General features: G+C 41.4%; 1 protein-coding gene across 1 annotated transcript; it reads right to left on the bottom strand.

Moving 5' to 3' along the window:
• Window positions 1-1,593: 1,593 nt before the first annotated feature.
• Window positions 1,594-26,784, bottom strand: shmt2 (serine hydroxymethyltransferase 2 (mitochondrial)). Its single transcript, XM_030091959.1, has 12 exons — window positions 26,672-26,784; window positions 14,090-14,281; window positions 10,558-10,637; window positions 9,217-9,417; window positions 8,909-8,990; window positions 6,845-6,967; window positions 5,249-5,388; window positions 4,960-5,122; window positions 4,679-4,778; window positions 3,252-3,407; window positions 2,053-2,160; window positions 1,594-1,801 (listed from the first exon to the last, which is right to left on the bottom strand). The coding sequence occupies exons 1-12, from the start codon at window positions 26,702-26,704 to the stop codon at window positions 1,674-1,676; spliced, it is 1,506 nt and encodes a 501-aa protein (XP_029947819.1). The 5' UTR covers window positions 26,705-26,784; the 3' UTR covers window positions 1,594-1,673.

Raw genomic sequence — 26,784 nt, 5'->3', positions numbered from 1 at the left:
GTGGGTCATGACAGGAGCTACAATGTTAGTTTAACATCGTACACATGAAGTTTCAACATTAAATGATTGGAGTCATTTTGTCTGCCCACACCGTGTTCAAACCTCTGCGACAAGGGGTGTGTATTCACATAAACTACATGACACAAGGTTCACTGGTATTACTGAATTTATTGGGACTCTGTCGTTGTAAATAGTAAAAAATGTTGTGTATCCATTGAAGTCTGTGTTGGCGTACGATTTCCCGCAAGATAATGTAGTCGACAAACAGATTTATGAACACTGTAGTAAAATACTGGTACATTTTGGCAAAGACTTGACAAAAGAAAAAAAAAAGTTGGATAAAGTCTGAACAGGATCGCTTTAAAAGATGAGTTGTGTACAAAACAGGAAAGTACCACATCATTTCAAACACCCACTCCATGATTGTGCTGAAAGGACCATTTTATAGACAATCCTCGCTTCCTCACTGATGCAGTGACAATGAAAACAGTGCAAATCTGTGAACCAGACAGACAACAAAATACTCTGAAAGGGTGTCTTCAAATCAAACTGCCTCACAGTTTCCATCACTGAACACCACAGTGAAGAAAAATGACACAGAGGTCTGGCAGACGGCACAACATCCCGTGTTTTGTTATATGAGAAACGAGCGTTTGGCATTGGAAACCCCACCAAAGTTATAAAATAACGGAAACAGCACTGTTAATCCTATTTAAATAATATGTATAGAAAAGTATATACTCTTTGTAAACATGCTGAAAGGAAAGTATTTTAGTTTTGATTCCATCTGGATATGTGTAACTATCTTTCATAACAAAATAGAGAATGACGGCAATCTGACAAGAAAAAAAAATGAAGAGTGACCCAAAAACAGACATCCAGTCAGATTTTGTTCGTACGACACCAGCCATGGTGTTTAAATGGTCTTTAATTTATTTTTTTCCACAAGTTTTGTGACATGTTTCTGAGTCACTCTGCGGTGTGGCTTGTAGTGTTGCTTCACAAACTGAAAACAACATTCTGACATTTCTGGTTATTTTTTTTGTTTTCTTTTTCAAAAGGAACCAATCTGAAAATGAAACAGAAAAAGATTCCAGAAGCAGTCATGGTCCTCATAGAGTCTGGCTGCTTTCAGAGACAGAGAACGAAGTCATCATGCACACAGCTCATAAAATATATTAGTGACAATTGTTAAGACTCCACAGAATTAAGACTCTCACGGTATCTTAATCTAAAAAGTAATTACACACTTATGAAGTCACTGACACTGCTGGTTTCTGTCATGCTGTTATCGTTTCTCCCACAAGTTTGATTTAAAGAAAGTGTGAAGAATTCAGAGGAAAGAAAAAAAAAAAATCTTCAGACGCAATAGAAAATATTTAGCTCTACAAAATCTGTCAAATTTCATTGTTCTTTCCCTCCACCAGGAGGTTCACGTTCTACAAGAATAGATTGATGGAGGACTACAAAGAAGTGTGAAGTACCGTTTTCCCAGATCTGACAGGAGGAAAGTGAACTTGGATCACATTCGCCAGTCACATTTCACCACCATGACATTTTTCTTTTTTTTTGTTTTTGTTTTTTTCACCCCCCCATTTTCTCGGTGCACACAGCTGCCCGGCCGCCTTTCCTCCATTTGGCAGCTCCAGACCAGCGACTCGGCGGCGGGCGGCCTAATGGTCGTGGAAGCCTGGCATGGGGAAGGGCCTGGCGAAGGCTTCGACGCGGTGGCGCAGGTCTGCGATGCGAGCCACCGTTTCTGGGTCCTGAAGGAGGAAGTTCCTAAAGTCCTGCAGCTTTCCTGCAGCGGGAGAGAGAGAGAGAGAAGACGGAGAGGAAGTTCTTTGCTTTTTTTATTTTAAGCTGTCTTTGTTTTATCACCGCTGGGCATTTCATCTCCTCTCTTTCAGCAGCTGAATATAACATACGGTCTCTGTTTTACTTTCTAATAAATACATAGTTTCAAACTGTGCTTTGAACAGCGATAACAAAAAGAAGGGAAGCCACCGAGTCACAGATTAATCCGTCTCTCTTCTCACGGCAGGATTTTACCTGTCTTTTTCTTGACATCCAAAGCGATCTGGAAGCCTTCATCCATAAACTCAACAACCTGCACAAAGTCGGCTTCTTTAAACTGTCTGGAGGTCAAAGCCGGAGCACCTGAGACACACAGACACATGAATCAAGCAGAGAAACCGCCAAACGTCCTGCTCTGATTTTACATTTTAGACTGTTATTCTACATGTTGTTTATGAACGAGATAGCACAACATGTGTTTATCACATCATATGACCCACTGAATATAATGAGGCATAAATTAAAAAAAACAGACAAAACTGAACAGTGTCAGCATTTACAGTTTGTTGAAGTACAATTTCGATATGTCTCTAAAGTGCTCGAAATCGTACAAAAGCAGATCCATCTAAAAGTTCAGCTCTGCTTTTATTGTCAATCTAACATTGAAATGACCATCAAACTAACAAAGAAATTACGAAAGGGAAAGGCTTACTGAAGAGTTACTATACTTATAGGCGGCGGTCCAAAACACAGACACATCAGATAGATTAAGGAAACTCCGTTGCCAATATTCCAGTAACAGTATATAATGTGATATATTACATTGTTATTACAGTGAATAATTGCTAAATGAAGGTGGAGTTTGGACGGTGCAGCTGTACATAATTCATGCTGCTGAACTGCTCTCCTCCTGAGAGGCCATATGGTCTTCAGAGGGAGAAAGCAGGACCCTGGAGCTGGTGGAAACTCCAGAAACGGGTCTTTGGACTGTGAGTGTGTTGAACCGACAGTCGAACGGGAACCGAGGTGCACTCGGAAAGAGAAAATAGGTGCGCGGCATTGTCCTACAGGTAGCAGATTTAGCCTGAAGACATACAGCCGAAAGGCGGCAGTGTGGATGTGAAGCGGGTGAACTTCCTGCAAGATGATTAAAAAGCCAAACAAGTTTAATTAATTATGAGGCGCTCAGAGCTTGTGGCTTCATTCGTGGCTGACTAATTTCCATATGCGCAGCTACATTTAGAAAGAGCGAAGCAGACTAAGTGGAGAAGATGTTGATGTAAAGTAAACCTGCCACAAAACTTCACTCTGCGGTGAATCTGTTATATTCAACACTGATCAACGCGTCAAGCAGAGACATCACTTTTACAATTAGAGAAGGTGATCCTGTTTGGATACCGGGAGTCTCACGACTCTCTGTGTGGTTGAAATCTAACAGCGAGGCGCTTTCTTACCCAGCCTGAGGCCACCGGGAGTCAGGGCGCTCTTGTCCCCGGGGCAGGTGTTCTTATTGGCGGTGATTGACACCAGCTCCAGCACCCGCTCCGCTCGAGCCCCGTCGATGCCCTTCGGCCGCAGGTCCACCAGGACCAGGTGATTATCGGTCCCGCCTGGAATATTCAGGCAGGTTAATGCTGGCACAGCTTTTACAAAGTTCGTCTCTATAACAGGTAGAAGAGGTGAAGTGCTGCGAGTTTGCTTATATTTTACGTTTACAACTCAATAAAACAGGAATGAAACAAATAAAAGGATAAACTGAGCAAATCAGATCAGATTAATTATTCAAGCCTTTCTCAGTCCAACTGGGCCTGGTCATCTGCTGAGGAGAGAGCAGCCAGCCTGGTCTGGTGAGCAGCGTCAACTGATGAAGGACAAAACGTCTTCCAGGTCCAGGTGACCTGATTTAACTTGTACTGAGATGCCTCCCTCTTGGACAAAAACTAATACGCAGATACATATTCCGGCCTCGTGTACAAAGATTTTGTTACCGTCATTAAAACCATGAGGAATTCTGGTGTTTAACCTGTTTATATCAGGAAAGCTCAAGCTGCAAATGATCACAATTTATCCTTCATTTCAGAAATGGTAAACTCTGATTGGGGTCGGGGCCACTAAAGTTTTGTCTTCTCTAACAGAGAACTAAATTATAACAGATCACTTAATGATTTCATTTGACGTAAGAGAATTACAGTGACTAATTTTGACTTTGGTAGAACTGACTGACTATAAGCTAACTGAATGGCTTTAAGTTTATCGAATAAAGTATGAGAAAGATACATTTCCATCTCCGAATGCATTCAGTTTTTCAATATTTCAGGAATAACTGTGATTGACATTCAGTTAAAATCAGATTAATTGACTTTCTCTTGTGCGTTGCCATTTTTTGAAATTATTTTAGCAGACAGGGACGACCAGTTGCCCATTTCAGATCCATTTCTTTTATTGATAATGTTTTCTGCCATTTAAGTTGTGTTTCCAACCATTTGTCATTCCTTCTGTAAAATATTTAAAAGTGAGCTTCTACACACTGCAGTGTAAGCAGTGTGAATAATACGGGGTATTAATTGAAGGCTATACATCAAAGAAAGAGCTGAGGCCAGCGTAACACATGCGGTACAAGATCTGAGCGTTTGCTCGCAGCCACAGTGCGACCACTTCCACCTGATTTTATTGACTTGACTGACGAGGCAGCGGCGCTGGCATTAGCCTATTAGTAAATCTGGAATTTAAACGCACAGCACATTTTTTTCTTTGCTTCAATTGTGTAATCTGCATATTTGTGGCAGGACACTTTGTGCAAGTTCTCAGTGTTCCTGTGTTTGCTGAGTCAGTGTCTCCAAGGTAAATAATGAAACAAGAACACTTAAATACAAGCCATTACCTGAAACCAGAGTGTAGCCTTTGCTGAGGAGAGCAGCAGCCATAGCCTTGGCGTTCTTCATCACCTGGCCGATATACTCCCTGAACATGGGAGACTGAGCCTGGAAATGATCACAGATGATTTAAAAAAAAAAAGGAAAAAAAAGAAAGCTACATCACCAGAGCATCTGAGCGTGTGTGTCAGTGTAGAGATCACCATTTATTAAGAAGAAAGCAGGCTAACGAAGTGTAACATCAAAACAAATCAAGTGTTGTGTTGCTGCGGTGTGTTTGCGTGCCGACCTGTCGAAGTGCCACAGCCACACCAGCGATGGCGTGGTTATGAGGTCCGCCCTGCAGCGAGGGGAAGACGGAGAAGTTGACCTTGTCCTCCAAGTCGTACATGATTTCCTTTCCTTTCTTGTCGACGGATCGGACGCCTTTACGGTAGAAGATGAGGCCGGCCCTGAGCGGAACGGGAACACAGCTCCTTACTGACAAAGCACTTCGTCCGTTTCATTCTCCCGCCAAACCCAAATGAGGTTTCATCCTCAGTAACGTGATCGGCCGCCGCCGGCGGGCCCGTCCTCACCTGGCCCCTCGCAGAGACTTGTGTGTGGTGGAGGTGACGAGGTCGGCGTACTCGAAGGGGGAGGGGATGGCTTTGGCTGCCACCAGGCCGCTGATGTGAGCCATGTCCGCAAGCAGGTACGCCTTAATGTCTGTGCACAGCTGAGTGAGGGGGGAAGAAAAGAAACCGTTTTCAACAACACTAACTTTTGCATTCGTCATGTTTTTATTTTGCTTTGATATTCATGTTACAACTATTACTATTTTATGCAATCGATCCTTTGATATTTGCGATGAAGCACTGTTTGTAGGAAAGAACAAATTTTAATTGTTACATTTTGTGCCTCACAATATTTGAAACAGAATATTGTTCTTTTGCATTTTTAATATTTTCCCCCGCTGCTCTTGAAGAGTACGTATTCACCACGCCACCTCTCATCTTAAAGGGAAACAATAATCAACAGAGATTGTATAAAAGCACTTTTCGGCAGGCTTTAGAGGCCTGAAACAACATAGCTAAATTTAATAAAATCCTTGCATTCTTCTGCCAGCAATTCATAAAAACAGGAAAAAATAGCTCACCAACGTGCTGCTGACTGACTGGCAAATGATCAGAGCAGTAAACAATCTTTTTACTGCTCCAATTAACATGCATTATCATGACAATCTCCTTTCCTGTCGTATCTTAACGAGATAAGTACATGTTTATTAGATTAAAAGGCAAGCGGGGGGATGTAAAGGGGGTAAAAGAACATGAGATTGGGACGTGGTGTGACCAATATCGTGAAACAAACTTTCGATTCGTGGGGGAAACAAAAAAAAAAAAAAAAAGATTTACTCCAATCTAGGTAGCACAGCACTGGAAATCTGGAGAGGAGCCTGGCTGGCAGATTCTGCCATAAAACAGTGAACAGTTCCACAGAGACATGCCAAGGGGAAAATATGGGCCCTCTTCAGGCCTAGTGGCAAAGTAGTTATGGTGCTTAATAAAAACACAGCTCTGTAATGGCGGGACACTCCATCTGATGGTGCGGGCTAAAGTGGAGCTCGGCAACAAAGGGAAGCAGTCATGGAGTGAATGAAGTGAATCAGCGGGTGGGTATAACAAAACAGATAAAGGGGCCTCTTGTGCACCGTCAACGAGAGCGGTGAAGTGTGCTGTTAAAAGTTGAGGCTGTGTGCTCGCGAGTTGAGTAGGCAACGGGAAAAGAATGCATCTGTGTGGTGGCGTCGTGCAAAGTGTGTAATGGCCTTAAAATTGGGCTTTTGTTTAGAAATGTTGAAGTCTGAAAGTGAACGCTCTGTATTTAGAACAGACGGGTCCTCCGCAGCGGGGCGGGGAATTAGCGGGGATGCGGTTGGAGGAAAAGGCTGGCTGGATCTGACCCATCAGTATGGGAAGCAGGTGTGTGTGACATTTCCGCGGAAAAGGTTGGCCGAGTTTTTAAATAAGAGGACGAAGCCGGCCTGACCTTCCTAATGCGGGATGAGAAAGAGGAGAAAACGGAAAGCAGGAAAGAAAGAAGACAGTGAAAATGCACACAAAAAAAAAAAAAAACTGTGAGAGATGGGGAGGGAGAGGGATGAGTTGTGAATACAGAGAGAGTTCTCCGTGCACCTTCTTGACGCGGGCGTAGTCAATGAGGCGGGCATAGGCGCTGGTGCCAGCGATGATGAGCCGGGGCCGGAACAGCTTGGCCGTCATCTCCATCTGGTCGTAGTCTATAAGTCCTGTTGCAGTCTGCGGAGAGAGGGAGGCACAGTGAAAAGAGAGCAGAGAAAGGAGAGGGTGTGTAGGAGGAAGATACGAGCACTGAAAGGAGTGGAAGGGTCAGGACAGGGAAAAGAAGCATCGAGGATGAAAAAAGAAATTGCCAGGTATCCGAAGATCAAGCGCAAACATCAACACTGAAGCAGGACTCTTTTTTTTTTCTTCATTCAAAGCTCATTTGAATCGACTGCATCTGAAGTAGTTCGGCTTCTTTAAAAGGTGAAGGAAATTTATCCAAAGGAGACATTTACACCTGTCACATCATGCTAGGAGATGGAGCAATTTCAGTAATGCACCACTACTTATCCTAATCCAACCTTTCAGGGATCTGTTCAACTGGAGCGTCGAGGCGGAACATTTTGGTTTCAAGACTTTTCCCTCCTTCCTTTGATCAAACGCAGCAATCTCAGAAACACGTTAGACGATCTGCTTTCTGCCTTCAGTCACGTGACACGGAGTCAAGCTGGACCACTCGAATGATCAGCACATCATTTTAGCCTCCAGTCTCCAGAAAAAGGTGGCGAACCACTTCACAAAAACAAAGTGAGGGACGGAAACAACGGAGGATAGGGGTGGCACAGATGAGAGAAAAAAAGGAGAGGAAAAAGAAGAGGGAAAGGCTTTATTTAGACAACCTGATAATCTCCCATCTCCAGAGCACATCTATGGATGCCCCCTCACTCCATCAACCTGCTCATTGTGAAGACAGAGCCGGTGGTGCTGGCCGGCCTGTCGATTTCCCATTATCTCTCTCGCAGAGGGGTCCTGCCTGCCCATACATCAGCGGGTCTGGACATGCAGACTCTCATCGCCATCCATCAGCTGCTACCAACACCACCACACGACTGTGACCCCGGGAATGAAATACTAAACACTGAATACACAGCGTGCCGGTCATATCGCCACGTTAATTTGATGAATTACTCTTCGCATCGGCGAGGCTATGATAATACAGATCTCCGTGCAGGTGGAAAACGCCGCTTTGTTGGGTTTTGTACACAAGCTGGAGCGCGTGGTCGCAGTGTGGGGAGGTGTAGCGGCCATACATCAACTAAAACACCCGAATTGCCCTCTTTCAGCGAGTGCCTGCCAGCAAGTCTCTGCTGGGTTTAAGTTATCTTGAGTTAGACACTGAGTCCCAACCCACTCTGCCTGGTGTCTGCCCCCGGGGGGCCAGGAAACAAACTGAATTTCTTAAAAGGGAATGAGAACTCCACAGCTACATTTTTTTCCACCTCTTCTTTTCAGTTTCTTGAAATGAACATCCCAGTAGCTTTTTATTTATTTATTTATTTTTTTAAGTAAAGACAGATGCAGGTGGAAAATGAGTAATTTCGCCTTCTTTCATTATAACTCCTTCAGAAAATCAATCTGTTGTTACTGGGGGTCTTCAGGTTTGACAAATAAGGCCGCTCACTGTTGTGTGCTGATGTCAGTGAAGCCAGGATTCACCATGTATATCCGGGCCTTGCACTAAGATAGATAAATGGTGGTTTTACCCAGCTGTTCACGGGGCACTTTGAAATTTAAACTTTCAAAATCAGGATTTTAGCTTTTTTCTTAAAATTTGCATCTATTTAAAATCAAAGAAGATGATTATGGAATGCTATTTCAAAACAATGGATTACCTGGAAACGGGTAAAACTGGCCTGAATAAAAACCTGGAACTTTCAGGGAACCAACTCTGGGTGATTTGATCACTGATCCAGGGCAACTCTTTAGTTCTAGCCATTTCTTATGTATGCACACCTACCTGGTATTGTCATTAGTAAACAGATTTGGTTTCAAATAGCATAAAGGCATATTTGAAGAAGCAAATGGAAATGTAAAATAGTATAGAGAAGCAACAATAAAACCAAAACCTAATGGTTAATCACAGTTACTAAACATCACTAGATTGTTTGTACTTACATTGAGCTTGTAGGGCATTGACTCAAAATAGATGGACGTGGCTGAGATCCTCTTCACATCAGACATGTAGCCATGGGTGAGACTGAAGTTGAAAGAATGAATATACAGACAAACATAAGTTTGCACACAACTCGACTCACCAAGCACAGAAGTTTTTCTGAATAAACAAAAAAGGAAAGCAGTGACTCTTGAGGCCTTGTAAGTGACACGCCACTGTTGGCCAACAAAGAAACTGGGACAGCTTTGAAAAGTTCGACGATAAAAGAAAGAAGTGACAACATGGAGAGCAAAAAGAAAGCAGTACTGACTGTCCCCCGTCCGGCAGGTCCAGGCCCATGATGCGGTCGTGCGGCTTGAGCACGGCGGTGTACACGGCGAAGTTAGCGGGAGAACCGGAGTACGGCTGGACGTTGACGCCCCAAAGAGCGGGATCCAGGTCGAAGGCCTCGAGGGCCCGCTTCTGACACAGAAGCTCGATCTGGTCCACCACTTCGGCTCCTCCATAGTACCTACAGGCAGAGAGGAGGGAAGACGCAGTAATGAGATGTTTCATAAAGAAGAAAACCTTAGAAAGACATTTAGTCTGCACAGCAGCTGGCGGCGTGTGAATGGGAGATGTGACTGGTCAGGGGGAAGTGTGCTTCCACTTCTGAAGTGATGAAATGAACAATAGAGGTTAAATCCATGAATGATTTACATCCATGTTTTATCTGATACAGATACAGCCTCCATTTATAATGAGAGTCTATTCTTTTAACTCTGTTTTGTCAAAAGTCCTCATTTCTGTACCTCACCGAGTTCTTATCAAGCAGGAAGTGAGGGGAGTTTTCAAAGATTTTGTTTTGCTGTCAAAAAGCAGCTTGACGAGGGCTGAATAAACTGCATGAGAATCATGGGGGGAAAAAAAAAAAAAAAAAAAACCTACAACGGCAGATTCACACTGTTATTTAACCGTTATGACTGTTCAAAGCAAAAGAGACCAAATCCCCTTAATCTGCAATGCGCGTTCACTTTCATACATTTCAGCAAACATCACTGTCGGTGACAGAAATCAAAAACAACCCAGAAAAAAATAATAATACATCCAAAATTTCCAGAGCAGATCTGCTCATTCTCATCCTTCTTCATTGGAATTACAGATGAAGGAGTAACAGATGGCCACTGTACAAACCACTCATTAAATGAAACTGTCCCTTTGTTTCATTACATTAAAGTGTAAAGCAGCAGCATGAGTGAGACGAGGGGGGAGAGGAGCGGGGATGGGAAAAAAAAAAAACATTCAGTGGGAGGTAGATTTATGGTACGCTTGCATTACAGGAATAAAAGGCATCAAATGAGGACAATTTTAAAGCATGTCAGGTCACTGTTTGTAGCTGATAAATGTGACTTCTGCCAGGAAAATAACAGAAAATCAGGAAACTGGAAAATATGCAACTATTAAACTGGCATAAAATTCCTCCAATGTATCCCCTCGGGACCTCTGTTTGGTGAGGCAGAGGTTGGGGATTATTTGCTGTGTGGTTAGAATGTGCTATTAAAGGGACAAGCTGGAGAACACGGTGTAAATGAGTGTGTGTAAAGCAAATATCCTTAAGCCCCTGAATATCAACGGTGGTAATAAGCCGGGGTGTGGTTGAATAAACAGTCACCTTCTCCCTGGGTAGCCTTCAGAGTATTTGTTGTTCAGACAGGAGCCCTGAGCTTCCAGAGCTGCGCGGCTGCAGAAATTCTGTGAAGAGAAAATACACACACACAAACACACACACACACACACACACACACACACACACACACACACACACTTAGATCAATGGCGCAAGTGGACTGAAGGGACAAGGACGGCAAATTAAAGTCTGTTAAGTGATAGTGAGAAATCCCCCTCCGGCTAAAGGCAATCATTACAGTATTGAACCTCTGGACTTCCATAGACTAACACTCTGCACTTCACAATGCTTATCGCCTCGCTCCTGGAGGATACAAGATAATGTAATAAACTTTTCTGCACATGCAGAGATATATTGGTGTGGACTATTACGCCAAAAAGAAGAAGAACAAGCAAAAAAAAAAAAAAAAAACCTGAAATGCACTTTCTAAGAAAAACATATTTTGGGGTATTTGGATTGCTGGGAAAAAAAAAAAGTTTAATTACATTCCAAAAGTTCTCTGTAAATATCTCCAGTGTGCTGGAAGATTGAAATCAGAGAATGCACTCTTTCACAGGTACATTCATATTGCAGAAAAAAGTGCATACTACAGCAAAAGTGGCTCATACGTGAATCTTATTTCATTTTCACCACAGTCTGGAATCTGATTTTTCTTCGCATATACATGTCTGATGCTTTTAAATACAACCTGCAAGTGATGCTCGTCTGCACCAAATAATGCAGGATGCAGCATTATTACATGAAGACGAAGGAACAAGGTCAGTATCCACAAGTATAATGGGAGTCAAACAGTTTTTCTCATTTTCTTTTTTTGTTTTATTAATAGATCACAATTCCGACTGCAAAACTACTTCATCCAAACTCATCATTCCTATTTTATAAAGGCTTATATTTAGAAAGAATATTTTACAGACCATTTAATATTTTCTCGAAGACATGAGTTGTCTTATGAATTTTCGTCTTCTAAATAAAGATATTAAACACGTGGAGTTTCACAGCTGTTCTGAACACGATCAAATACAGGTGACGAGACACATGCTCACACATCACACTGTACAGGTTTGCTGAACAGATGTTTTCGCATTAGTCTCATCTTCGGTCTCAAGTGTCCTCAGCCCGTTTCTTGCGCAGCTCTCCTGCCTCACTGGTTTTGTTCGGCTTTGAACGGCTTGTTAAAAAGCTCTTCAAGTCTCTGAAACATCGTCCCTTCGGTACGATCATCAAGCAGCCGATCACTGTGAGCGCCTGATGTTTGAAAAGCTCAGGCCGGTGCCCGTAGATCACGGCCAGCACGTTTCTCTTGTTTCTGAGGATGTTATGGTGACAGACTTGAGCAAACAACTTTTACAAACCTATTTTGAGTGGGGGGGGGGGGGGGGGGGGGAATCTGTCTTCGAATATAATTTTAGCGATCTGTGATGTTGCAATAAACAATAAATCAGTTACCAGGACAAAGACCATGTTGCAATAAACAATAAATCAGTTACCAGGACAAAGACCATAATCCAATTAACCTGTACTTGTAAACATGTAACGCCCGAACTGTCCCAGTCAGTGTAAAAGGGTGAATGTGTTGCACATACTGTTTTGAGTGAGTGCGTGAGACTGCTGAAATCGATGAAAATACACCTTTACCTGGAGTCTATACACCGTATTTCTTTTCACCGTTTCACTGTGCAATCTCTCTCTTCAGGTGCATATTCACGCAACGGTCAGTAACAGTGTCCGACACAGAACAGACAAATACAGTTTCTCCCCTCGCCGGATGGAGTAGCACTGCGTTGTGTGTGTGGTTATGCTAATTTCCCACCTGAGAGCCAAGAGGAGATCAAGGGAGATAACAGCTCCAGTAACAGCTTTCTGCTGCCTTCGTCTGTCATGCCAACTACCGTGCGTGCACCAGGAAGGGAACTGCAGTCGCCTCTCACTGTCATAAAGTGTGTGTAAGTGTAAAAAAAAATATGTGTCTTTTCATTTAGAAAATGTTTGCCTGAGCTGAAGTGTGATGTGCGTCACGGAGCGAGTTGGGGAGGAGGCAGAATGAAGAGATCAGCTTTATCTCACACTAGAGTGGTCAGGCTTTGTGTTGAGAGGGGGCTGATATACTCCACCAAACAGCTACTGTGGCGAAAAAGAAACGGGAGGAGAGAGAGAGAGAAAAAAACAACAGGGAAGAAAAACCTTGTCTGCTCTTTTGAATATTGAAATTTTCCATTTCACACCATCCAGCCTTGGAGTGAAAACAAAGACTTTAGCCCAAGTTCTTCTGTAATAATTGAGCTATTCTTGCTTTCAGAGGATCTAGTTCTCTCTGCGCGTCTCCACCATTAAAAGGAGCCAAGTTTGAATGACTTACAGCCAACTGTGCACAGTTAGTGGGTGAAAAATAAATGAACAGCAAGGTCGAGTAGAATGTGTTCTTGTCAGAGTTGAAGACATCAGTTTCATCGCTTGTATCTTCAACAAAGGGGGTCTGATTTTCACAAGCCTAGCAGACCACTAGAAATATTTAAAAAAATGCACATACTCTGCCATGAAAAAGTAACTGCATACATCAAGATTATTTAAAATCAGTTTACGGCCTTTGAAGACTATGTCGACTCAATTAAACGAGTTAGTGGTTTATTAATGTACAAAGCTGCTTCACTCAAAAAACATAACTCACCACTCGTCAGGGCTAAGGAGCTGTCAGATAACGGTTTACCCTCTCGTGGCAGAGGTCGAGTAAAGTGCAGCTGTACAGCAGCACAGTGAGATGTTACAGAGATATCCTCTTACAAAACTAGCAATGCTTGTTGGTACTTCCGACAAGAAAATGAAAACATGGTAGCATGTAGACTTTATCAGGAAAAAACTGATATGCAGCTCGAGCATTCGGATATTAACCTGCACACAATGATAGCTACTGCTAACACTGCTAACCACACACTGATATAATTTACCCAGAGACGCAGTGATCCTGTCTGGTTGAAGGAAAATAGCAGTGCATCACGGCCGCGACCTAGCAAGGTTTGCTTTCACTTCATTCTGTAAATTAAATGCTTTAGAAAGTCATTGGAAGATGTTGAGGCTGAACGCACAGTGCTAGATTTTGACAGTTTTTATTTTTTTATTAAGTATTATTTATTGTCAAAGAAATCACTTGCCAGGGACATCCCTAGTACTCAGTCATCCAAACTGCCAACATACAGTACAAAAGCTGCCAGCTTTTATAGACACTGTTTACAAAAGCCGTCACGTCTTCCAAATGAAGCGACTAGATCAATACAAAATAGTGAATAAATATTACGCTTAACCTTGTCAATTTAAAAGAAAGCCTCACGCGGATTAATGAAGGTTCAGCAGCACCAGCCTGTTGCCAACATTTGTAGGTTTCTAGACAAATGAACGTTCTCATTATTAATCAACAAAGACTGTATTAGCCCGCCCTAACTGTCCAGAAAGCACTAAGTTGTGCATTTTTAAATCGCTCGTCTTGTTGAAAACTCATCAGTCATGATGCTTAAAGGTGGAGTACCTCGGATGCGATCAGCTCCAGACCGCGGCATTGCCTGTCCTTCTCCTTCTGCAGCAGATCCCACATCTCGGGGTCATCCTGAGCCAGGCTCTCCTGACCGGTCCATGGGCGATCTTCCTCCACAACGCGGGTGGCGGCGTGAGACTGCTGACCGCGGACGCCGAGACGCACCGGGGCCCGCTGGCACAGAGGCTGGGGAGAGATGAGTTGGGGAACAAGTGATTAGGAACAGATATTTCAGGATACCTTGAGAAATAAATGCAGATGATCCATATTTTAACCCTGTGTGGGAATGTCAACGTTTGCTTCTTGTCTGATGTCAGCCGGACTGGCACACACCCACAATAAATATGCCATCAAAAAAGGATGGATTAACGGGTCTATTTGTTATATTCAAAATGTCTAATAAAATGTTTTAAGCTATCCAACAACAATAGGAGTTTTGTCACCTTGCTTGCCTTTCCTTTCAGCAGTTGTCTCCAAACCCTTTGTGTATCTAAAGGTTTCTCACACCTCTCTGCAGTCGGTGCGTCTGAAACTCTGACAAATTCAAAATCCTAATGTTGCAGCATTTTCTTTTTGCAGATGCAGATTTCATCCCACTCTGAAGGTTTTCCGTTGGAGTTAGGTCAGAATAACTTTGCTGTTTGAAAAGTGTTTTTGCACTTTTTTAACCTTTTTTTTTTTTGTGCATGGGGGTCATTGCTCTGTTAAAAGACCCGAGACCTTCACCTCAAATCTGGTTTCCTGATGCTGGGCAAAACTTCACTCTCTAAAACATTTTGGCAATTCGACATGAGTCAGACATCAGAACCAGATGCAGTGAAATTGTTCCATGGTATCACCATGCATTCCAGTGAATAGGCGAGATTTTTAAATACAGGATTGGTAAACAAACAGGTGCTGTAACGTTGACCTTTGGTTTTATCAATGTGACATCTCAATGAGGTTCATTTAACACTAAATTATTCCCACATTGTTCCAACTCAAAAGGAATTTTTTTTTTTTTTTTTCGTTATGATATAACGTCTTTTTTCATTCTCACATATTTTGACTGAAACATTATCCTGGAATATTATATATTCTTGTGAAGCATTTGAAAAAGTATTCCTAAACGATAACTGACTGACTTTGTTTCAGCTTTGCGCTACATCTGGGAAAAACTACGTTTCTTGTCCTTGAAAACATTTCTTTCCCACATACCCTGTGAATGCTTCAATGCAAATCCCGTCTATTCTATTATGCACAGGTGAAACTTGGCTGATTTTTCCACTACTTAATTTATGGACATTTCATTCAGTAACCTGGAAATGCTTAACTGTTTCAACGGTAGCACAACATATCGCAAATTTATTGCTACTGCAAGATAAACGTGTGCAATATAAATATTGCGAAAGACTGGCTGAACTGTGCATTGCGCATTCATGTCAAGATGTTTTGCCAATCAGATGGATTCCTACTGCCGAGTGGGACTTAATTTTGGGCTTATACATCCTTTAAGTATTAAACAGGTAAAAGATTTTCCATGACACAACATCAATGCACATACTATAACTAAGATTTAGATTTGTCCTACATAGATAAAGAGACACTTCGAATCCTTCCCAGTACGCTGCCCCTCTCACTCTCAAACATAGCCTGGTATAATTAGAAGCTGGCGTGGTTGCATGATATCAATAATCAGCATGGTTGTTCAATTATGCCTCTATCAGCACTTCTACAAACTGAGGGACTGACTTTTACTGCCTCAGTGTACCAGGAGGAGGCATATAGAGAACAGATTCAGCACTTCCTGCTTATCTAATCTGGACTGGGGCTGGCGAGGCAGCAATGCCTCATCATGCAAGAGTGCAGAGTCCATGCAATTTTCACTGGCTCTTTTTAAACATAAATCCAATACTGGGTCCATTGCTGCTCACACTTTTCTGGTTTAGCCTTTATTGTAAATATAGTATTTTTGCACACACACAAAAACACTGTCCTTATTAGTTTATGATATATTTCTCAATCAAAACCAAGCGTGCAGAGTGAAAAAACACTCGAGAGGTTTGATCAAATATTTGACAGGGTGATTGTGCACAGAAGATATTGTTCCTTTTTTTCTGTTATTCAATCGACAACATGATGTTGACTTTGTGCAAGGATCAATTGCTCTAAAAGTAACACAGTTATCATTTGTACAGGTGTGCTGGGGTGTGAGGGACAGCCTCCTTTTTAATAGCGCCATTAAAAAGCAATTAACACAATGCGCAGGTCTGGCTGAAGACACCCTCATGAAAAAAAGTGCAATTACCTTTAATTCCATGAGGAGGAAGCTACGCTTTGGTTCGTAATCTTCTGAAGTGGCCATTATTAAACTTGAAATTTAGCGATCACACCAACCGTGTGCTACAGCACAAACACAACTGCAGCTACTCGTCATATTTTTCCTCATTGCAAAAATGCCCGGCCGCAGTAAAATATTATTTTAAAAAAACTGTTAAGCTGAAGCATTTATCTTGAGAAGCAGCCTGGAGATGGTTTATCTACTCCATTGTTGTTTGGCCCGTCCTCTCCACTCTCGCTCTCCTCCCCGGGGTGGCAGAGGGGACGATGGAGATGTGTATCCAGGGAAAGCGACTGGCACATTAATGACCGATTTCGAAGCGTCTCCACCCTGGCCTTCTGTCACCAGTGGCAGTGGCGGCGGTGGAAAAGGGGAGAGGCCCCCCTCCCTCAGGGTCTTGGAAGAGATGAGGGCCTGGGGAGACAGGTTGAGCTGCCTCTGAGGACACATTTCTCGCTGGGGAATCACACGGGTCATTAAATCTTGACGGGAACTGTCCTTCGCTGTCTGCGTTTCTGCTGGGGCACACCAAGGCTGGAGAAAGTGGTGGCAGAAAAACCCCAACACTGTGATTGTGAGCAACTGACGGCATAAAAAAAAAAAAAAAAAACCTCCCAAAAAATAAAGAATACAGACACGGGTGCCTCTCCTTCCTCCTCGTCCCTGCTTTCCTTCCCCCGTCCTCCTGTCCCCATCCTGTCACCCAACGCTGCTAAGCACGCTCAGCTGAGCAACACTGGCGGTGTGGCATTTTTATTAGTTCTTCTTGTCATCAATATCACTTCCACAGAGCCCCAAACAGGACAGCTCTGGGTTTAAACAAACAACGCGCAGGTCAGTCCCTGTGGTCTGCCTCTCTGCTTTCCCGCCTCGCGTCTCTGCCGCAGATGATTACGGGAGATTAATTAATAAACACAAGATGAACTGATCCAAGAGAAGTGAGAGCCAAGAAACAAGCACCAAATATGTCACAGCGGGACTATTTTTAGGCGACAGATTACGCTGTCGTTTGAAGGTGAACCTGATGAGCACCGCGCTGTGAGAAAAGGGGCGGGACGGGGCACGTCAACCTGGGTGCTGAGCACGAAATAATGGCAGAGTCACAGATGCGCTGCAGCTGTGTGACAATGATAAGGTAATTGTTGGCATTTTGCCTCTCCTGTCAAACATCTGTACCTAAAGAACAATGGCGAAAAAGAAGAAAGGGGAAGAAAGAAAATTGTTTCATTAATCCCAGTTCTGTATTATTTTTGTCCATTTCCTGCAGCCGCGGCTGAGGCGAGTCAATTTTACAGATGACTGCTGTCCATCAGTAGTTATACCAAACAACAATCAACCCCGTAACAGGAGAAAAACCAAGAGGACAAGAGTAAAGCAACTGTGGAACCTTAAAAAAAAAAAAAAAAAAAAAAAGCAGATATGTAAGGTAGTACAGAAGAAGTGTCAGCGGGGCGACCATATCCGTCAGTCTGACGTGTCGTTGCCGCTTCCCCTGTCACTGACTAATAGCTAAGCTGTCCGTTACAAATTGCCCCGTGATTCACTCCCGATGACAGTCGAGTGAGAAATCTGGAGGGGGATGAACAGGCGTGAAGGAAGTCGGCCCAGTTCAGCGTGATTCTACTCGGCTTGGGTCAAAGGATTATCAGGGTGCTGGAACGAGACGTTTTACACTGTAATCTTTCAACAACACTTCTTGCAACAATGAAGCTCTTGACTGGAGTTCCTGTGGTGCCTCAGATATTGGAATGCCAACTCTATGAAGTTTAAGGCTGGCTTATGGTCTTTGTTTTTTTTTATTTTGCAATAAAGCCTCTCGCGGTGTCTGTCAGTCTCACAGCAGTGGTGTCAAAAGCACTGATACTTCTCAGGATTTGTTGGAGTCTGCAGAGAAAATCCACCCAGGTACAGGTAGAACTTTTACAGCTTTCAGGGAACTCAAACTCTAACCCTTGTTGTGGAGCAATCGTGCAAACCATTACATCATCATGTCAAAGTGAAAATGGTGCATCCTTCTATCTTCGATGTAGTTTTTATCCATAAGCTTCTGAAGTTGATGTTGGGGATGGCAGAATACACTACAGGAAACAGCTACTGCTATTGTAACGTCGAAGCAAGCATTCACTTAATATCTCGCACAAGAAGCAATCACTCACAAACATACAAATAGTCACAACTGTGGCTGGGCCATAAAATGGTAAAGATACATATCGCAAAATAACTTTTCCTTGACAGACATAAAAACATGGTCAATAGACTATGACTGCATCCGTCCATGCTTTGATAGACAATATAAGAAGCCAATAACAATTAGAGGTGCTGAACAATCATGTGGCTGGGCGGAGCAAATCTCATTGTCATTAGTCATCCGCACCATTCATCTTTTGACAAAGAACTCGAATAGCGAATGATAATGAGAGGCGCACCATACTTAGCCAATCATGTGGCTGGAATACACTCATGTCAAGCTAACTCATACCAATCCCAAACCCCGGGATGGTGGTAAAAAGACGACAACACTGCCCAGAAAGGGACAAGTGGCTATCCCAGCTCCCTCATGAGAAATGACGGAAAACTTTTTTTTTTTTTCAATCTGCAACACTTTTATAGTTTCACAGGTCATGTTCAACTTTCAGAAAAAAATATTTATATAAAAATTACCCTTTTGATGCCTTCAAATCTCTTGATCTCTTGTTTTCAAAAATATTAAATTTGTCCGGGGGGGGAGATGATTAGGTATTTCTTTTCAATTCACTACAAATCCAAAACTAGAAAAGGCTGTCTAGCTGGCAAAGTAAAGTAGCTACTCTCAATCAACCAATTTGTCTATAAAAGGTAGGTTTAATTTCCTACAGGCAATTGTAATGCTTTAAAAATATCACATAGCCAAATAGAAATCAAATTGATGTCCTGTTTTTGTCAGTCTTGCGGAAAAACAACATATCTAAAAAGCATAGATGAGCAGGCCTTTAGAACCATTTTTCCAATTCCAAACTTCTTGCATGGATCTTTACCAGACAGTGATTTAAAGGTGTAATACAACATTTTGATTTCCGGGTGGATCACCTAAATAATTGGTGGGTCTGTTTGTCAATCATTCTGACGTGCTGCTTTCGTAAGGCGGTTCTCCGTGCTTGCGCCCAATCAGCTTCTCCCTTTTGCGCATGGGCATTCAGAGTGTTTATGTAGCCGGTGAGCTTCTGAGCTCGTACTTACCGATGGCGAGTCTGACATAATGAAACTGTAGCCGTTTCGGAAAAAAAAAAGCTTTATTTATGAGCGAGGCGGATCGCAGAAACTGTACAGAGCCGTGCACGCCGGAGAAGAGGAGATCGCGCTCGTACACTTCCGCGTTTTCTGGGAGAAGCAGGAGAGCCGGGCGGATGGTCTGGCGCATGCGCGTTGTTCAAAAAGTGAGTAACAGACGAGGGGCTTCGTCTTTTCGAGAAAATGTTGTATTATACCTTTAAGTATTGATTTCAAATATGGAAAATCACAATAGCTTTTATTAGCTTGCCGCACGAGGATTCAGGCTGGGACTGAAAATGTGCGAGGCACGTGCAGCACTGGTGTGTGAGGCCTCCCAGGACGATAGGAGATTTGCTTGTTTGATGTCTGTTCATGCTTGTTTGACATGAGCAACACTTTCCATTTTGAAGGTAGTGGCAGCAACGTTTCACTGTGTCAAAGTAGCTCCAAGCGAGATATAAACATCACTGTTCAAAAAAAAAAAAAAAGAAGACAAAGCTGTGAACCGATGCTGAGAAACGCGTGTCTGTTCTGCCGCTATTGAAGAAATAAAACTCAAAAAGTTAAGGACGCCTCTGCTGGGGCTGTATTATGTTACTTTGTGCCAAAAACTAATGAGTAAAAAGCATTCAATTTGAATTTTTAGTAGTGTCTGAGTGGGATGTGTTGAAGCCAGACAGACTGTGTTTAGGATAACAATGAAAGCCGTTTCTTAACCAAAATCTGAAAACTTTGCGCTGAGTAATAAATACTGAATACACCGTGATCTCTTGTTTTAGCTGCTGTTTGCAGCATACATATGAAAATCTGAATGTTGTTGGCTCAAGCCGGACACATTCAGCCGACAGTAGCAAGAACGAAGAAAGTAGGATTACTGCAAAGCTTTTCCCGTGAACTGATGACAAAAGCAAGCTGAGTGGGAGTTATGCACCAGACTCCAAGGGTCAGCCCATGTCTCAACATTCAAAACAAACAGAAGCTCTAAAATTTCAAAACAGCACTAAAAACAAGGAGGGAAGTCAAATCAAAAATGAAATATAGCTTATTATTTGTATTTACTATTAGCTTGAATATGATACAGTTTATATGCAATATTCATTTTGTCTAATTGTTGGTACTTGAAACAAGTTTGTTCATGTTGTTTTGAAGTACAGTCTGCTTCTTGGTGGTTGTCTTGCCAAGATGTTTGCTCGCAATGGGCCTCTGGTATTAATTCAAACAAGAACGTGTCAAACAAGTTCACCCAACTGTTAGCTGTATCACCACCAGGTGAATCTTACTGTTTTTATTCATAAACTTTTTAAAACATGTCAAATTGCAGCAATCACTTCTGCCTTCTTAGCCAGACAGCGCAGTGTTTGGCCATAACCTGCCTGACGAATCCACTCTGTGACATGACTTGCCTGAACTTTTTTCATGTTGCTACAAGAAATGGATCAAAGCGTCATGAAGCAAGCCTCAAGCTTAGCTTAGTTTTTTTAATGGTTGACAATTTCTCTACAATAACACTACATCAGGAGTGATGAACCAGAAACACTTCAACATGTGTGGATGGGTCTTTTCGGGGTCTCATATTCCCAAAAATTAGGGATGCACGATATTATGGCACAATATCGGTATCGGCTATAAAAAAACGTTTATTGTTATAATTCGGCAGATATGAAAATTTCTGCCGATATTCACAGCTGATAAGGTGACGTAGTAATTGGGCGCGCGTGGTGACATCCATAGTGCGTCAAAAAAAAAAAATAATTAATTGAAATGGTTTATTCTTTATCCTCATTCCTTATACTGAAATGGACTGGCATTTTAGGTCTGAGCTAGCTAGATAAAATGTTTGCACTGCTTGTTTTTGTTAAAGCACTTTGTTAGTATTATTTCAGGGAAGCACCCAGCAAGTCGGCTGTTCGGTTAGAATTATTGTTTTCCATCTGAAAAAGCTCCTTAAATAAAATGTAGCACTTCATTTATTTACGCTGCAGAGCTCTGTGTCTGTCACCAGGTCGTTACAGGAGCTCTACAGTCAAATGCAACTTGGTTATGTTTAAATATGCATTGTACATTTAAAGTTCATGTGATCTAGAATTATTTTTCTGTATTTCAACACTGAATGTCTCGAGTTTGAAAAAAATAATACATTTCTTATGTATGGTAAAATCAAATGTTTTTTGTCTTGTTTTATGTGTGTTTCTTAAACAAATAAGACTGTCACAATAAGAGTAACATGTAAATTCCAGTACAGGAGAGACTTAGCTTTCTTTACAGTGAAAAAAAAAAAAAAACCTTGTGATTATCGGTATCGGCCAAAAGGCGTTTCGATATATAGGCATATCGGATATCGGCAAAAATCCAATATCGTGCATCCCTACCAAAAATATACATTTTACGTTAATTGGTGACTCCAGGTCATCATCATCATTGTCGTAGATGATGTAACTGATTGTGTATGATTGTCCAATTCTCCATTTTCCCCATGAGCTCTCATGACATACCCAGCTTTACCCTCAGCTCTGACATCCTGCAACCCGAAGGTGGCTGAAGTAGTAAAAAAAAAAAAAAAATCATTCTTTCTTTATTATTTGATGCGTGAAATGTCAGACATCACAATATGCTTAGTTGGATCCAGACCAACAAGTCACAATCAAAACATGTTTGGATTGCAGAAGCAACCATTACAAAATATATAATCCACACAGACACAGACACACACAGACACACACACACGATAAACTGGAATTTTTTTTCTTTAAAGTGGCTCCAATATATGGTTGTTTTTATTTTTTACATAGTTGTCAGTCTTATCGTCCCTGCAGCTGCTAACAGAAGTTCTGCACAGCAGGTTTGACTTGGATTCTTAAATTGTTTTCAAGCAGAAGGAGCAACTTCATATTTCAAAGTTGTCAATTTCTTCTTGTTTACTCAGATAAGGAAAAGACACATCTGTTACCAAGGTGTTGACATTTTTAGGTGTTTAGAAAAACAAGACTGAAAAGCTTAAAATAAAATCTGACTTTTCGATGTATCTCCTGGTAGTAATAAAGGCAGCAGTACAAGCAAAAAGCTGTAACCTGAACTGAACCGCGACTCCTATCATTCCCATTCCTCTTCTCCCTCAGATATCCCACTTTACCAAATGATCGCGATAACATTTTTGTCATATCATACAGCCCCACTAAAAGTGCTAGAAAATGGCTTAAAATAATGACAAATAAATGTTCTCATTAGTTCACATAGGTATCCAACCATAACAGCTGCTTCTTTGACTTGAATGAAGGATGTGTGCGTCTAGTTGACTGGATGACTGAACATCCACCAGAAATTAGTTGGTCAACTCAGGTCAATTTCTGCTGCTTAACTGTCATGCAGCCATCCAGCACTAGCTGGAGCTACAGAGTCCTCAGAAAATAGGCATCTCCCTACAGGACTTACGCAATAAGCTGCAATTTTTAAACGGTCCACAAAAACAAAAGGAGGAATTTTCTTGCAAACCCAGTATTTATCAGTACTTTCATCTTAAAAATTAAACAAGGTAGCAAGTAGGTTGTGTCAGACAAAAGCTGGAATATAACCACTCCATCAATGCAATGAACAGCTTCATTTAAGAGAAGTCAACACAGTTCATCATGATAAAGACTTTGAAGATACGCTTTCAATGAATTTTGTCAAAGGCTTAAACTCAACACATTTACAGATGCCTGGACGCAAAACAATAACCTCAAGAACACTTCACGGTACAAAGCTCCTCAAATTTCAGCAGCATTCGAATGTCAGAGAGCCTGAGGTCAACAGCAGCCAGAAACGAAAGTACGTGAACGAAATATCCCGTGAGGACATCACATGCTTTAAATACATAATAAAGGAAACATCTTGTGAGTCTGTTTAATACTGTGGAACACTTAACCAATCAGCACCAATAGGAAAAGCGTGTGAGCATGTGAGCCACTTACATTAACAGACAACTTCAAACATACTTGCAGCAAAACTAGGTCTGAACATGGGCCTCAAGATTTTGGGACAGCCTTGACATAACCTAGTTGTTTCTGACAAACTATGTTAAGTAACATCCCCTAAAGAGGTCACTTCATGAACTGGTCTAATAAACAGTCTTATTTTTTGTGTGTGTGTAAATGTCAGTATCAACACATCAAACAACTACCTCTTCAAAAACGATCAATATTTGTTCCTGATGTTCATTAAAAAGTACTGCTATTGAACTGATGAGTTTGACAGGTTATGCTCAATTAATAAAAAAACAACAACAACAACAACACAGAAATACAATATGGGTAATATAGTTGCCTTACAATGACAAAATACTACACTTATATTCTTGGAGAAACGTTTTGTTCTCCTCTTGTATACATGGGTTTCCATCACACTAAGGTCCAACAGAATCAGCTCTAGTGACCCAATGTCAGACTAAGTGGGTTTAGTACATAGATAGATGGATGGATTTACAGTCTTCTAAGAAATGTGATGAACATTATGTCTCTAATAAAAACAAGAGATGAGAATGAGATGTTACAGCAGGTTTTAAGGACATCAGTGAAGAAAGTTGATAGTTGATGTACACAGACGTATGTCTTAGGTATTCAGACAAATGCTGTAAAACAGTTTGCCAAGGTTAGGTTTGAATTATGGTAGAAATATTTTTGGGTAAACCTAGTCTGCATGCAAATTCAGTGTTGGTAGAAATGTGAGTGGACAAAAATTGAAGTGGAATGTTATGTTATTTTAATGGGGGGGTTAGCTGATACAGCCTGTCTCTGGGCCTCTCACAAAAAGCTGCTTAGCTTCCCAGGATGGCCTATTTCAATCATGTATCATTGAGTTTCAAACTGAAAAATATGATAAAATACGATTTAAAACATTTTCCAAAAACTGAAGCACATTACACCAATGATAACTGACTCCATATTACAAAATTAGCCTGATGGAACATTAATGAGTGCATCGCTTTACATAGAAAAATTTACCATTTTATCTTTCTGCTAACCTGCAGTAATAAATACAGATAATATTCAAAAAGCTGCTGACATGCATGAACCAATGCCTGTTATTTATCTTTTACATAATCATCTCACAGGAGGAGGTTAATATTTTCTGGGAGTTTCTGTGATACATTTCAGCCTCATCTTGCACTTTGCTCGCTGCTGGGGGCAGAACTGCTCATTTCGAGTTAATATGATGTTGTCTGTTAACCTTCTCCATTATCTGTGTGGACTTATCATAACCGACAACAACTTGACTCCAGACCCCGTAGGTTCAAAAACAGCATAAATGGTACTTATTAACTTGCTGTCAAAAACTGCAGTCGAATAAATTGTTTTGTTTTCCAAACTGATGCCACACTTACTCACCAAGTTATCACAGCTAAATTCAAAGATACCTAGCACAGAGGAAAATAATTCATGTGGTCTCTCTCCCTTTTCTGTCAGTTTATATTTTCTTTTTGTTGATAAAAGTGATTTACAACAAAGGTACAAAGAAAACAGAATAAAAGCTTTCCAATTCAGACTTCACATCTGAAAATAAATACAATAAAACAACAGAGCTCAGGGCTCTTGCTCATATCACAGGCAGTTTTTCATTGATACAGTTTTATGGCCTCCTCAAGGTTTTGAGTGTGCACACATACATCTAAAAAGTGCTGTGAGGGCATTAAAATGTCTTCTTTAGAAAAACAGAAGCTTATTAAGATAACACTTAATACAATGAGGATGTTTTAAGTTTGACATGACCGAGTACTGTAATTGTTTTGACTCTCCAAACGGGTACAGGGGTCAGTGTCCTATCTCCTGTGAGTCTGTTGCAACACAAAGATAATACGCAGTCCACTTCAACTAATGTAACCTCTCCTTTAGATAACAAGCATCCCTTTTAGTCATTGACAGACAGCATATGTTATCAGAAAAACAGTTATGCCTCACACAGGATGGGTTACTATTAAAAAAAAAAAAAAAAAAAAAAAGGCTGACTGTTACTTTGTAAAGCCAATGAAACAAATTTTTGTTTCAGGCCAGGACTGTGACACTTGGGGAAAAAGTACAATGTTTGGCAGAAGTTGATGTCCAAATACATTACAACTCAATCAACAGAAAATGATTAAGCAGGGGAACATTGAAAAAAGTGGCCCGGTAATCTGATTTTGAAATAAATTAAATATCCTTCAGTAGTAGAGATTTTAGAATAGATGTCTTGCAGTGGTCAACATATTAATTCTTGTCCTAAAAAAACCCTTTTAAATGTCATATTAAGGTAATAATCGCCTGAAACATGAGTGATCATCTTTAACTATTCTACCAGCAGAAAGTTTAGCATCAGTCCAGTCTGATGAACAGCAGCAAAGCAAGAGACAAATAAAACATTAAAAAAATAAGTCATATCCACTGATGTTGTAATGCATCCTTAGTACGTTTTTTTTTCAGTATTTCACTTTGATTGAATTAATCCTATAAGGGAAATTGCTGATAAAACTATTCTGACCATTATCACATATTTTAAAAATGATTCACAAGTGAGTCAAATGACACAAATTACTTTTCAGCAAATTATATTAATTAACATCTATTTTCTATGATAATAAAGTCCATCTCTAGTGTTTGATCCGCTTGAAGGTATTTCTAAGTGTTCATCGGAGTTGAGTTTCTCCATATGATGAAACTGAGCGGTCGCTGTTGCATCATCAGGTAAAAGCAGCTGGAAGATCTGCAGGATACTGACAGCTAGCCTGCTAGCCCTTCAGCTGGCGAGCGAGCCTCAAGGTTTAAAACGTAAGTCCAAAAATGAAAGTATACTGCCTCGGGTTTATTTAGAAATCACAGGTGGACCCTGGTGAAGTGGAGTTGGGGGAACTATTGCCCCCCTCACCACTGTAACTCAGCACTGACACACGCTGACATTTTTAAGCTAGCTAACAGTTCAACCATGCAGAAACAACAGTGCGGTGAAGCAATCGTGGACACCGTCACATAAAAAGACAGAAATTATATTGGTATCAGAGTTACCCGTGCTAGCTGTCGCAGAGCAAAGGAGAGCATGTTTCCAGTTGGTCGGGCCGGAGGAAGAAGCTGCACAGCGGGCGACTCGAACGGCTGCTAAAGGCTGGCAACGCTGTTCC

The sequence above is a fragment of the Salarias fasciatus genome, chromosome 5, assembly GCF_902148845.1.
Source record: "Salarias fasciatus chromosome 5, fSalaFa1.1, whole genome shotgun sequence".
Classification (NCBI taxonomy): Eukaryota; Metazoa; Chordata; class Actinopteri; order Blenniiformes; family Blenniidae; genus Salarias; species Salarias fasciatus.
The sequence above is the reverse complement of the archived record's forward strand: the minus strand, read 5'-3'. Positions and strand labels throughout refer to the sequence as shown.